Raw genomic sequence first — 15,548 nt, forward strand, 5'->3', positions numbered from 1 at the left:
TTATTCATCGTACATGAAGGGGATATCTTTTAAAGGCACATACGTATTGGAATGTCTTGATTACGTCCTTCCTGTCAAATTAATGGGAAAATGTAGTGAGATAGATTGGTAACTTTAGTGCGTCTACACCTGTGACAGCTTTAAGCCAGGTGCTATAATATTTTTGCACTTGGGATTAAACTTGTATCACACTCAATCAAATGAGAAGTATATGCATTTGTGTGTGGTAACAATTTATTGAAATGGCAAAAGGGATGTGATATCCACTTTAAATGCTGAAGTGCTCTTAATAAACTATCAAGAGGAGCTCATATTTTTTAATATGAAAAGGGGCCACAGGGAATTCTACCATCTGCATAGTTAGAACCCTACCAATAAAAAATGAGGCCACCAAATATAAATATATATTTCACTGCTACTTATAGTTTAAAAATTTCATTTTGATTAAATTTTACTGACTGTGGTAGTTGCGTGTATTGAATGGAACACATGAAACACTCCAACGCATCGACCTCACAGTTTTGAGATCGAGGGTTCAAGCCAAGGTTCCTGCGTCCAGATTACATGCAGGATTGATCTGTTCATCTCAGAACTGCGATTTGGATGTGCTTACCACTCTGCCACTAGGATGCCCAGTTTTTATTTATTGAACCTATTATGGCGCATATTTACATGTTGCACACAGACATTGAGTAAGCATTTGGATTGTGAGATTGTAATCAACATCTCAATTGTATTATTTTACAAAGCCTAGATGACATAAAACACATACATATGAATCCCACAGAAGATACATTTTGGTGGTGGAGTTTGTAGTTTTTTCGCTGCGGCCCCTCGAAGAAACGCTAGAAATTTAACAAGCACTTAACAGAACTTAACTTGAGCTAACCAAAACACATCTAATGTTGGATGCTGCTGCATGCGACATTCTAACTGCCAGCCATGCTACATAGTTGCTTGGAATCCATGTATCAAACATGGTATGTATGAACACTGAGGGTTAATTTTGAAAGCGTATTAACAATTTTTAGTTAAACGGTTCTCACAGGATGAGAAACGAATATCAACTCATGCGTAGTTGTGCTCTAAGTCTATGGAGAGACAGAAGGGAAATAATTTAGATACTGTTTCAACTTTGCTTTATAAAACAAATTAAAAAGTAACGACCCTGGATCTAACCAAACGAGAATGGCCTATGAAGAATAGAATGGATCCAAATTAAACTGGGTTAATATATTTCTAGTACTGGACAGCTTCTTAAAGGAAATGATAATGTAAAATGTTCTATTGTCGGCTCTAGCCCACCAAAGAAGCCAAGCAAGGCATGTGCTAGAAACATAATTGGCATTTATTTATTCATATATTCATTTCCGACTCGCTTATCCTCATAAGACTTTGCCAGATTTAAACAGCCTTTATGCCAAGCTATCTCTCCTCTTGAAATATAATTTGGTCTTCAAGCTGTGAATCTCTAAACATGAAACTATCCAGTTTTTAAGCTAGACATCTTGTCCATAGCAGACTGTCCCGAGCAACTCGCCCATTTTCAGATTCATATTTCAGGAATGAGTAAAATGGTTCTTACTCAGTGTGTTTTATTGTCAATAAGAAGGAAAATTGCACAACCACATGCTGAAGTGATCTGAAGGATATAAATCTAACTAACTAACCTACAGGGGAATGATGAGTCTAGCAATTAATTACTCTACCCATACCACAAATAAAAAATAGGGGTCTGAATTGATGTGTACATTACCAGAATATATTTATGTCATTGTGATCTGACCAGGAATAACGGAATCACAGTGTACACAATAACGAAGACAATAACATGAACAGAGATTTGACTAGCCTTCAACCTGTAACACATGAACATATCTATTACTTGCACAGATAGTATGGCGATGGGTCTCAATTTAATCATTATTGTCAAATTAAAGGCAAAGGGATTGTTTGATAGTGTATGTTTGTGTTTACCTGTTCGTCTCTCCGATTTAAACGATTGTGTTAATGTACAAACCATAACACAAAAAACAACCACTGTTGGTATACCAAATTGGAAATAGCAGTGGGGATGTTTTGTTTTACCAAACAACAATTGAATTATGTAGTTTTTTCAGTTTTGTATACTGAAATTCAGCAAGAATTGTTGAAAGAAAGGCTTTTAGAATGGCACAAAAAGTTATGATTGTTCATGCATAAACAAGAGACAGTGAGCAGCACTTGAATGAGTGCATATAAAGTAGCCTTGAACCGCTATCAAGCCCTCAGTTTGCCTCCACTAAGTTGCTGTAACTCATATTTCAATAATCTCTTGGCTGTTGAAAAATTCATGAATCTGAATTGATAAAACATTGATGATTTAGTTTCAGATCCTTCCCTTTGCATGAAAATATCCAGAGTGTAAACATGAAAACAAACTCAAATTCTATGGGATAGGTAATTGGTGTAATGTTTTGTGACACAGTTCTAATGACATAACATCAATTCAGAGGTACTTGTTTAGCAGATCTTACATTTTGTGACATGTAACACACATGTAAGGAAGTTATACTAATATACATTTTCCGATTTAAGTAAAATGGAGGCCGAGTGGTTAGGATGTTCTGAATGATTTAAGTAAAACACTTGAAATGTTCAGGTTAACATCTGGCTCCTTTAAATCTATGGTTCGATTCAATTAGATTCACTTTCAATTTTATGCAATGTAATTGTTTTTTCCCCACAAGGTTTTTTTGCTCTCCCACACTTTCTTTATAAAAACAAGTACAGACATTTGGTGGTTCCTTACACTCATGACTATAGCCTGGCAATCCTTCTTGACTTTTGCAATATACAATATAGATAGCAAGTCAGTCTGGTCTTCCATGGCTTGAATTGGATTTCACAATTGATGCTAGAAGTGGGGTTGACAAGAAAAGACTGATTCTGAAAGAAGTATGGATGTGACTCACATGGGCAGTTGTATTTATTTGGTAGTTCACTAGCTATCATGGTGATGACTGGTGTATTTGTGAAAAAAAAAATAGTATTCAGTTTGTAGTTCTGTTGTGTTTTTTAAAAGAAAACAAACCCTAAAGTCCGTTTGAAAGATTTGCGGAAATAGGCCTTTCTTTGGTTCCATCTGAGAGCAAGTCGGAGCCTGTGTACAAAATTTGTTTTGGTGTTCTCTTGCGCTATGAACGACACTTTATGTTCTACAGGGAACAGCAGGAAGCTAAAAAAAAGTGCTCCTCTTCATGATGGATTACAAATTCCTGCTTCGTGACCTCTGATTTGTTTTTTTGTTCGGATTTTACCGGAGTATAATTCCAATGTAAACCACAGAAGACCAGGCTGACTAGTATCTTTAAAAAAAAGCTTGCCAGGTTATCATCACTCCGTTTGCATGTAGGTCAGAACCACCGGTGGAACAAATCAGTGCTGGCATGGAGCACTGGGCGCCCTAAACCCAAATAATAAATCTCATCATAACATCGTTTTATAACATACACATGCCTGGAACAACGGGGCTTACGGGCTTCAGCACCACGGAGAGCGACTGTCATTTTAAAGACCATAAAATAGACATAAAATAACAAACCAAGAGAGCAATAAAAAAAAGTTGGCTAGTTGATCCCTAATAGTAAAACACAGCTTTGGTGATTTTAATTGTCTAAAATCTAAATTTTGATTTACAAGCCATGAATCATTTAGCATGCAAACTCACATTCACACCGTCACTGAAGTAGAGGAATGCTTTCTGCACCGAAATCAGGAGAATGCAGCACAATCAGTGACTGTGAAATGAACAATTTGTATTGTAGTGAGTAGCACAGAGTCCATATCTCAAATGTAGGAAACTGAGGAATTAACACTTGCCTGCAGTCTCCATGTTTCGTTTTGGCTCTTCACAAAGGACCTTGTGATCAATTCACTGGGAGCAATGCTGACTTTCACCAGCTTATTTAAATATACATTAAAGATAAATATACAGAAGTATACAGTAGGTATAGGGTCACAGTATACAGAACTATTGTCGCGCAGTTATTTTTTAATTAAAAGACTAATTAGAAGATAGTGTAGAGACCTTGCTATTCATAGCTTTTGTGCAAAAGCCTTCAGCAACAAACGTGTAAAAGCCTTCATCGCCTTCTTCAAAGCAACTTTTCAGCCTGCTGCTGTCTTTCCTCAGAGACATGACAAGCCCATTGTAGCAGCATCTCTTCATGTTTCCCTCTGCCACCTCTTCTTAGACTAACTCTGGAGTGGATCATTGTCTTGCTATATGGTTATTGCTGACATTTCTGTGGGGTCTATTTTATCTCCTGTATTCTTATGTTCACTGTGGAAGATTGTGCTTGCAATTTACTACAGGTTTGAAAACTTCACCCATAAACTTTTAATTGATTATGGACATTCAAGAAAACATATTGCTTGTACAACTGCGTATTGATATCTTCTTTATATAATTGGCAACCTTATTTTTTTCAGATTTTGCAGAATACAAAAAAAAAAACTGATTTATCAACATTTTCTTTCTTCAGATGTTGCAAGAGCAATTCAAGCCCCGGCACACAGTACAGAGAAAGTCATACAGCTATTCAGGAGAAAAAGTGAATTTACCTTTTTGGCCTCCATCCAACAGAAGTCCTCAACATCGGGTGTTATATTCTCAATCCACGAAGCAGAACACAGGTAATCTCTCAATAATCCTCTTCATTTTGTCTGTAGCCCCTTTCTGGCACAATTTAACTGGAATGGATTAGACCTCTTTGTTATAAGTAGAATTCTCATGCTCTAGTTGTTTGCGGGTAGCTGATTCATAGGTGTACTAAAAACTGGTGTTAAAAATTACAACAATCACCTTCCAGTGTAATTTCATATCAGTACTTTAAATTTGATTTATTTAATAAAGTGTTAAAACAAAAGATAAATGAATAAGGCAATAGTAAGGAGGAAGGGGGAAAAAACTGGACAAAAGACTAGAAAGGAGCATAGAAACGATGAGACATACACACATAGCACAGATATAGGCAGTGTTGTGATCACAATGTTGTTCATCGAGCAGAGCAGCAAGATTAGCTTCTATGTATTGTCTTTAAAATTAATCACAGTAATAAGCATAATAATGATAATGCATCTCGCAGGATGTTGCATCAACGGGCATTCAATGTACAAAGTGATCGTGCACCTGAGCTCTCATGAAGTTGCGAGTACATATGTGGATATCAGTCGAACAAACCTTATCTTAAAGGCCCACCACACACACTGATGCCACCAACCTCACTTGAACTGCCCCGCGCTGTGGGTTCCCTGCACTAGTCTACAGAAGTGGCTAAATCGTGATGAATCCCAAGAAACACCCTGACATAATCTGATTAGCTCCTACCTAGAACATGTAGGATTTATGATACCGGGGAGGGGGGACTGCGTTCTGTTAAAAGGAGCAGCTCAAGATGAGTAAATTCTCAAGGCTTTGAATCAATCACAAGTGGACCTTTCTGGTTGTCCCGGAACACGCTTCACCTATCTCTAGCCCATTTGAGGAGTCTTTATTAACTCATCCAACATTGTACTGAATATGCACAGATGGAATTAATAAATTTAAGACATAAGATTATGCGAGAACACTGTCATAAGGTGAAAGAAATATGGGCCCAGCAGCAGCAGAATGGGCCGATGTTCAGAAAAGCTGTTGTTAGTCAGACTTTAACACGACTAGTGTACAACAATTAAAGCCAGAAATGAACAGAATCTGAAAATCCTTGGTGCAGACTATGTTCTTTTGAACACCTGGTAATCCTCTCAATTTATTAGTATATGATTCACAATGTACACCTATATATTCATGGTTTTAATAGGGAGTACAAATGTGTTACTTTGAAGGGAAAATCTTAAGAAAAATCATCGAACATGGTATTTCTCAGATACTGTATGAATCAAAAGCACATTATTAGGGTCAATATCATAAGGAAGTTAATATTCCTGTCTCGTCAAGCTCCACTGGAGGACCTCTGAGTTATGTCAAGGACAAAAGGCTTCAAAATGCCACAAAGGTCTTTGTAGTAGTTCTACAGGTGGGTCTTATTTACTTCTGTAGTACAGTGCGTCACCTTACCTTGTTTTGTGCGCATGCTTGTCTCTTGATTAGACAGTTTTCTTTACGTGTTATTGCCATGTAAAAATCTGCTCAAACAGATAAGATATATATACAAAAAAAATCCAAGTTTAGCACCATCCCATGCAATGTGAAAATACCAATTGTGTAATGCTGTTCAATGGTAGCAATAATAACAAGAGTCCATTTAATTAGATGAAGATTTTATCTTCATCAATGAATTACATTTCTTACCATTTCCGTCTATTGCAAGTCAACAAAAGCCCCTTTGGGTCCCAAGCCAAGTATTAAAGCCCAGTCCAGCAAGCTATCACCATAGAGATGTAATGGCTATAAAAGCTATCAAGGAGGAACTCCCTTTCCTTTTTTACTTTTGGGTTACTGCTAAGGTTCAGAACAGCAACTGAAATATATGACATTTGTGTTTTCTTGTAGGTAAGGATGGTTTTCTTTTTGTTCAAAGCCTGTTGTTCCTTTTTGGTTCAAACACTGTTGTTCCTTTTTGAAAGCATTTGACAAGATCGCATGTCGATCGAAAGAGATCCTCACCCCTCCGTAATGAGGCTGCTACCACATCCAAACTCGCACCACATCTCTTTCATCCAGGGTCTGCTGGGAAAATCTTGGTCTGTCAGTGGTTCAAGCTACCTTCACTTGTCAGTTAGGAGTACTTAGTCTTTTTTTCTTTCATAAAACATTTACGGACAAGAACTTTTCCGAGATGGTCAATGTCACTCATAACAAGGGTAGATGGAGAGTGATGACTTGAGGCATTTCTTGTTATAATCTGTATTTTATCTTTAAATGAAACCCACTTTATTCCAGTTGGGATATTGTGTTAAACAATATATACACATACCCACGCACCAGCGCCAGCCACCACATATATATATGTGTGTCTGTATGTATATATATGTGTGTGTATGTATATATATGTGTGTGTATGTATATATATATATATATATATATATATATATATATATATATATATATATATGGGTATATATATATATATACATGCCATACATGCATACAATATAATATAATATATAATTGCCTACTTCAACATCTTTTAGTTGGTAAATTGTTTACCATCGTTACTAAATTGTGGAGTGTTTACTTGCTAAACGTCGCTTTCTTGCAGTGCTGCCACTTCTTGTTTGTGCGTAAGCTACGTTTTGTGAGGCTATCATTTCAACCCTCTCTCTTAGAGATTGAAAGATCGAACCACAGTCATTAGTGAGTTATGTCGCTTGATGCATCAGCCTTGTTTTGACCGTGAATGAACCAGAGCATGAATGGAAGCCGAGACCACCTCATCTAGATACTTCAAGGCTTTTAAATCTGAATGCAGTCGCTCTATTCACATTTGCGCAAACAAATACAGCTTGTTTCGGGACAAAGGCTCGAAATGGGAAATGCGCCCTAAGTACTATTCCTCAAAATGGGTACACTTAATTTCTTGGGGGAAACTTTGGCTGCGGGTAATTTCTGGGAGGGCTGTTTATCATCAATGCCCTTTCACTTCAACCTTGGTGCCACACATCTGCTTTATGGAGAGCAGATGACAGCCAATTATCCGCTTGAAAGCCAGGGGTCAACACTTTGGGACTTGTCAACGAAAAGAGAGACAGAGATGCAATAGGCCATGTAATGCAAGGAAGATGCGCAGACTCCTCAAGTCTGTGATAACTGTTCATTGAAAAAAGCTTTGAGGACAAACATGTTTATCAAATTTCTGGACCACTTTTCATCACTAATGCTAACACAAATACGTTGAACCGGTTAGTCCACTATGTAGGGAAATATGATTTGAATTTTACCCTTACAAGACATCCAATCTCCATTTAGTACAACCATGAATCACCATACTTTAAATATTATATTGGCAAGGGCTTTTCCACTATTGTTGATTATTTGTATACTGTATATATCAATCTAGGACATTCATGTTGTTCATTCATGTACATGCCATGTTTGTGTGTCTAGTTTATTTTCTGTTGTTGGTACATCGTATATTTTTGGTCAGATACTATTTTTACAATTTTTATTACCCAAAGGTTAATTAAAAACCTTTTTTGACATAATTATTAGCTAAGCTAAGTAAAGTACAGTGATTACAGTATGTTTCTTTGAAAACTAAGCTCCAAAACTGTCAACAACCGCTTTGTATTTAGTGCAGTGTGGCGACACTTAAACCGATAATCTTTTTCATTTTCTGTTAGGACATGTTTATTATATCTTGCCACTAGATTATTCCCCCTCATTAAATATTCCCTATTACAACAGCTCCTACTGAATGTTCTATAAAATAAATGCAGGCTGTGAAGTGGAGTTAATGGCTTTGGTGATTATTTCACGAGTCGAATCAAGATAAAGGTGTCTGTCTGCCCACTCGGTAAATCCAGTCCTCTCTAAATTTTGACAAGGCTTCCATCAGCTGAGAAGCTGATGTCGGAGAGCTTTTATTATCGCTTTACTCCTCACTCAATGCAAATGAATCTTCTCTAGCTGACACGTATCATTGATGGAGACGAGCTGCCTGCCCGAGCCAGACAGTGATGTATTCATTTCATTTCAGAGTGATGACATGGTGCTTGAAGACGGGTGCTGGAACTGCTTTTCCATGACTTTATTTACATCTCCTTTAACTTTGAAGTTGAACACTGTCTTTTTTCCATGCAGGATAATGCCACTTATGTCGTTGACATCAGGGTATTACCAAATTATTGACCAATATAAAGTCTTGAGAAGTGCTTTCGGTTTTTGAATAACCAATATTCATGGCACGAAGATGCAATTTTGGGTGGTCTCATATAAAGCGAATAATTTTGGAGATGCCATGTACAAAACCATTCTTTTTTAGTTTACTTGTTTTGATCTAATTTACAAACACTATTGATGATGTATCATTGCAAGCTCAGCTTCAGGGGGTTGCACATGCGCTATCATTTGCTTTCATAAGGTTTAAGATGTTTGATTGTTCATGATTAACCGGGCCTCATTCCATTTATACTTGTTCTATGTGCTCGTAAATTGATTAGCTCCGGGTCAGAATAACACACAATTACATATGCATTGATTGCTTTGTCTATTTCATGCCAGTATCATCATCTTGAAAGAAAACCTCAACATTGAAAATTCAAACAAAGGTTCACATCCATGTTACAACAAGCACAGAATGTCCTACATGCATTTGTTTTACGTTCATCGGGTTCTATTGACTTCAATTCAGTTTCATTCGTTTACCAAACAAGAAGATGAATAAATAAATTTAGTAAAGAATAGTCTGCTGTTTCTTTTGTTGTTGTGAAGGGTACATACTCCCTCACCATTAATATGCATGATACTCTTGTATTTTTTGCCTTTCATGGGCTTGATTCAAGTGGCATTTTGTGTGGGTTCTTGTGTACCTCTGTACATTAGAATAGCCATGGAGGCTGATACTTTGGGGATTTTTTTTATAGGTTATCAATCGTTTTACAGTGAATCAGTTGTTTATGTCCATCACGTTGTGTCACAGATTCCACTGTTCAGGTTATTTACTGCCACAGGAAATGTAAAATGGTATAACTAGTAGCTTGCAGCTCTGAAGCTGCTGCTGGTGCTGGTTGTCCGCCAAGTCACATGATTGATGAGGCTGGACACAAGGCAAGATACAGTTCAAGTGCCTAAAATTAAAAATACAAAACTGGGGGTTGCATCTTAGACAATGACTTGAATATTATTATTTTTCTCTGTGTATTTTTTTTCCAATCATGCTGTAAGATATATAATATATTTTACAGCATAATTGGAAAAAAATGTTAAAACAACAACAAAATATAAATTGATCAATTAATAGCGTGATAACGACTTGTAACCACAGATAAACCCTTGGTCAAAGCTTTTAAAGACTATCTCATGCAACTGAACAGTGAATCTTCCCAAAACTTATGACTGAGGGTGTTCACTATTTTTGTGTACCGTAAAAGGATAAGCATTGATTTTCTGAGCTGTTAAGATAATTGGTTTGCAACATTTTTACAACAATGTTTGAATTGCTTTAAGATGTACAAGCAATTTAATAAACCATAACTATTTTTTTTACCTTCTCTCCTCTTGTTCAGCTACTTTGAGTTGGAGAGCAGTGGTGTTAGGGAGGAGATCCGTTACCACTATCGCTTCAAGGGCAAGCCACGCTCTGAGTCCTTCCCCTATCGTCTTGCTGATGGCCAGTGGCACAAAATTGCGCTCACTATCAGCTCGTCTCACCTACTACTGCACGTCGATTGTAACAGGTACCACACACTGTATTAAAGTACATTGATTTTAATGCTGCCACTTTGATAAGGTACTTTCTATATTAGTTGTGGATATTATCAGCAGGCATTTGCTGTCTGTGTTATGACAAGTTGTTAAGTGTGCTGGCTGTGGAAATACCCATGATCAAATTACCAACCAATTACAATCTTCCTCTCTCCTTCCCCACACTCACCCACACAGACATCTCACTGTTAGAGGAGTTCTTCATATTAAAGTTGCTCTTAGTAGGTGCACCATACGGACACATCCCACCATGAAGTAGAAATTTACAATGATATAATCGTTCATCGATTGGGCGGTCAAGGCTCTCACTCAAACCAGATCTTTCTTAAAGCTCTTTAGAGATCATCTCCCTCGAGTCAGAAAAATATCACTTGTCCTGCCCCTAATGCACTTGCTGCAAGACAGCTGTTCGACAAATGAGCAGCATAAATCTGAGAACATCTAATGCCTCTGTTCCCTATTCAGAATGGAAAAAAGTATGATGGGATTGCATTGTATTATTGATTCTTTCCAGACACCTATTACTCCCATCAAGGCAGAGCGTTGCCCATTAATTCTAGTTGCAATGTCTTTTTTCCTACTCCACCCCAAAAAATAAAAGCGAGTGTAAAGGGGCTTATAGAAATACTATTTGAAAACATGACTGGTTAAGAGGTTTTTTCACAATTTTGCTAGCGCAGTTGTTGGGAAGTTAGGGTCTCGACTCCAGTATTACAAAATTTTCTTTTTTCTCTTCATACTAGTTGCGGATTTTCTCTGGGTTGGGAGTCTCCTTCCATATTCTTAAAACATAAATGCAATGTTAATTTAAAGGAGTTTGCACATTGAAATTTGAATGTAAATTGTTGTTTGTCAATTTGTGCCCTGGGATTGGCTAGTGTTATGTCCGAAATCTTGTGTAAAGTTAGCTGAGATTGGGAACCTGGTACGTTAATACAAGAAATAGAAAATATATGATTAAATGCACTTGTTGGGATGTTTCCAGAGTACTACTACACCTAACATCATAACATATTTTTCATAAAGAGATTATCTTCAATCATGTCATGGTTTAGACTTCTTGGTCTAAGAATATGGCTTTAAATCCGTGGTCCCCAAACTATTCCAGAAAGGGCCGCAGTGGGTGCGGGTTTTCGTTCCAACCTGTAAGAGAAAAACATTTCACTGGTGGTTCTTTTTTCAGCAGAAACCTCATTGGTTAAATTGTTTGTGTTGGATCGGTTGGAACAAAAACATGCACCCACAGCAGCCTTCCTACCAATAGCTTATCGAGCATTTTGTAATTGATTGTCTTGCAATTTGGAGTTTCTATTATATTAAAACTTGTTTAAGCATGTCTCGATCTTAGCATTTCATTACGCCCCAACTTTGTTCAAGCAGTTCACACAAACTGATCAGTAATGATGTAAGCGAAGCAATGAGAGAATGAGGGGGCTAAATAATAGTGGCCCACTTACTCCTAACCCTTGTCTGTAGTATTTGAGAATTCCCCATTTTTACAGTGAATAGCAACTTTACAAGTGGTTTGAATAAGCATCGAGATGGACCATTTTACCTAAAATGGTCACCACTTGAGTTGATGTTTTATTCATGGGCATAGAAAGCCCTTTAGCAATATGCTTCAACATGAATACTGCTAGATCCATCTTACTCGAGATGGGCCACAATATAAGATAAACAATGCATTTATTGGATCATATTAGTTTTCTGTACGGCATTTTCCTAATGCAGCACATTTGTATGACATTACCTCCAAAAGTGTTATTGCGCTGCATAGACAAGGTTATGCCTTTACGCCTCAATTGTATTATGCTAATGTATTTCCGTATTCTCTAAAAGAAATTAGTGGCACACACTCAACACTCATACACATACGTTCTTGTCACTCAGAAAGTTAGGATTTTGTTTTGGAATAGCTAATCAGAGTAATGACAGACGCAGGCTGTCACTTACAACCATGGTGTTTGTCCTCTACTACTTTCAGAAGGTCAACTTGTGTGCACACTCGTGAGTGTTTCCCAAGGGATCTCAGCTGTTGGGCTCATTACTGCCCAGTTCGTGCTGCCAGCTCCTTCTTAGCTCCTATGAAGCCTTTCTCTTGGCACCCAGTTCAGAAAATGCTCTGCTAAATGTGAAATGAAAGCCAACCTCAATGCAGAGCTTATTTTTTCCTCTAGGGCTTCTTGCTTTGGGTACCACATAGACATCGGCTCCAAACAGAAGTAACCTACTGTTGGAGAGCCACTCAGTCACTGTGTGCTTCTCTTTTCAGCTTGCAAGTTCATTATACTGTAGTTCATCATGAAAAAGTCTTTACTTATCATTAGTTCAAAAATCTAAATTATACTACCACATATTATACAATTATACTAAGAACGTTTCAAACATTTGTTTTATAAAAAACACTTTCTTTGCCCAAAGTGTACATTTAAGCTTTAAAAGCTTAAAACATTCTGACAAATTAAATTGTATTTATCATTATCAATTAGACATTTTCATCAAAAGGTCACTCAAGAAGGTCAGCTCCTGTACTCTTCATCTTTACCGATATTTGAATGCCATTTGAATCCCTTTCACTTGTCAGTATCTCAACTTTGCAGTTTCTCGGCGTATTCCACTTAATGCACCATCAAGCCAGCACTAAGGCAAAATCATCCGATAGTGTATCTTTTAAGCCTGTCAAACCTAAAATAGATACAGGTATTGTTTTCCCTTTTCCAGTGTTTCCTATAGTTTCTTTCCCATTGTTTTGCATCCAATTTGGCCACAGTGTTAGTGTTACTCAGTTTGATTTCACAAAATTAAAAGTGAGAATGAAGGCTTCATGTTTTGAATAAGACTTTTAGGTACTCTGTATGGACAGTGATGTGCAGAGAATAGGCCCAACACCAGAGAAGAGAGTAAAGGTAACATAAGAGTTATCTACATTCATAAGAGCATTCAAAATGTAGAATTCATCAGAAAATCATCTTCAGCATCATGGAGATTTTATGATTAGGATGAATTTTTGATAGTTATGTTTTTCAGAAAGGTCCTTTATTTTTATTGGCTATTGTTTTCTTTGGTCATATTAAATTATAAGATCATCACAGATGCAAATTCATTGTCAACAAAACCATTTTATGTATAGGTGGTGAACTTTCAAACGATTTTTGCTCTATTGATTGTCATGAAAACGACACACTTCTGCTTCTCATTGCAGCATAGTAATTTAAAATTCATATAATTTTATCTGTCACCAGCATGGCTAATGCTCTGTGTTCTGAACTGCAAAGGTTTTCCCCTTAAGGCACACCAGCTTGAGACCCAGCTGCTACGGTTTGGCTACTTAAGCCCTGACAAGCCAGTCATCGTAGTTGTAGTCCTCAGTGTCTCCTACTGTATAAAATAACCCCAGCCAGGGGTGAGGAAAAAAATGTTATTGGTCTACAGGGGAAAGAATCCTGCTGACTTTGTATGTAATGCTAGCATCAGCTTTTGAGATTCTACATCAGGGGTCTCAAACTTGCGGCCCGCGGGCCAACTGCGGCCCTCGGGACGATAATTTGCGGCCCCCGTCTTAATATGAAAGATCGATTTTTTTTTTTTTTTTTTTTTTTTTTACCCCTTTCCCCATGATGGCGCCGTTTAAGTGGCAGCCAGTGGCAGTAGCTCTGTCCACTCATGTTTTTCTTGTTTTACAGCATGTTTTACATGAAAAATTAGAGGGAACATTGACATGCACCTGCTTGTGGCAGGTGTGATACTGGTGTGCCGATAGCGAGCAATGATGATGTCGTGACCGGATGATTCGCCTAAAGACGTTTCGCCGACGGACGTTTGACAGACGGACAGGTCGTACTAGTATTTGTTAGTTTAATGATTAAATACAAATACTAGTATTTGTATTTAATCATTAAACGCTGTTTTCAGCTGGATTTGACCGAATTTGAGAGCATTTTGAGCCGTTTGGCGAATGGACGTCTATAGACGTTTTTTTGCCTCCATCGCGATATCATCCAGTATTTGTATTTAATCATTAAATGCTGTTTTAGGATGGATTTGACCCGATTGCTGTCATTTTACGGCTCGGTTCTGCTACATCTGCCTGCCCAAGAGTGCTTATTCCCGGACTGCCATTGATGGTAGACGAACATTGATTTTTACTATAATTTGGACAACACCGGCGGCGGGCCGGATTAAAAATCCTAACGGGCCGTATATGGCCCGCGGGCCGAGGTTGAAAAACTTGTACACACACGATCCGGCGGGGCGAGCGTTCGAATCCCGTTTCGGCGAAACCTCCGTTCGGCCGAATGAACGTTCGGTGGAACGTCCATTCGGCGACCTGCCCGTCTGTCAAACGTCCGTCGGCGAAACGTCTTTAGGCGAATCATCCGAGTACTGATGATGTCGCTCACACTGGTACTCAGTGCGCTCAGGGAGGTTGTCTTTCTGCTCAGACCAACAAAAAATTAGAGGGAACTTTGGTTCGGAGCTGAATGAACCAATCACGGTGAGGTATACGGCTCTGGAGGGCGGGACATCGGCCGGGCTGTCCAGTGCCTCGCTCACTCACTCATTCATTCCTCCAATCAGCTGGGCGGAGGAGAAGCCGTGAGGCCGATCACTCCGCTCGGCGCGCACACTCCTCCGCTGCTCTCAGCATAGAACTGAATGAGGCGCTATGATCCGTGATCCAGCCTGTGTCAGTGACTGTAGCCATCTCCGCGATTGAAACGGAGAGCGAAAGTGCACATGCGCCACAAACCCGCGCGACTGAATGTGAAAGATCAACCCGAGACTCATTCCAAGTGGAAAAACATATTACAGAGCCCCAGAGATGTCTCTTTCAAAGCCTGCCGTGAAGAGAAAGGTCGGTGATGAGCACAGACAGTTTCAAGAAAAGTGGGGAGTGCAATATTTCTTTGTTGAACACAGGGGCACCCCGACGTGTCTCATTTACACTAAAAAAGTTGCGGTGCACAAGGAATACAATTTGAAACGTAATTGTACTACGAGACATGCTGAGGAGTACGAAAAATACCAGGGAGATGAGAGAGCCAACCAGGTTGCCAGTCTTAAAACACGTCTTCTGAGGCAACAGGATCTCTTCAAGAAGGCTACCAAAGACAGTAATGCAGCAGTCAAAGCTAGCTAC

The 15,548-nt window shown here is 38.4% G+C and overlaps 1 protein-coding gene across 6 annotated transcripts in view; it reads left to right on the forward strand.

Annotated features, from left to right (window-relative positions):
- The window catches only part of LOC144092339 (protein kinase C-binding protein NELL1-like), a 152,846-nt gene that overhangs the window by 41,083 nt on the left and 96,215 nt on the right, over positions 1-15,548 (forward strand). For all 6 annotated transcript variants that reach the window (XR_013306001.1, XR_013306000.1, XR_013306003.1 and 3 more), the window contains 2 exons: positions 4,527-4,677; positions 10,210-10,380. Coding sequence is in view for 2 of the 6 variants with exons in the window: in XM_077624980.1 (XP_077481106.1) it covers positions 4,527-4,677; positions 10,210-10,380 (322 nt within the window). In the remaining 4 variants the exon portion in view is untranslated. The remainder of the gene's footprint in view (positions 1-4,526; positions 4,678-10,209; positions 10,381-15,548) is intronic.

Source organism: Stigmatopora argus, chromosome 2, assembly GCF_051989625.1.
Source record: "Stigmatopora argus isolate UIUO_Sarg chromosome 2, RoL_Sarg_1.0, whole genome shotgun sequence".
In the NCBI taxonomy this organism is placed as follows: Eukaryota; Metazoa; Chordata; class Actinopteri; order Syngnathiformes; family Syngnathidae; genus Stigmatopora; species Stigmatopora argus.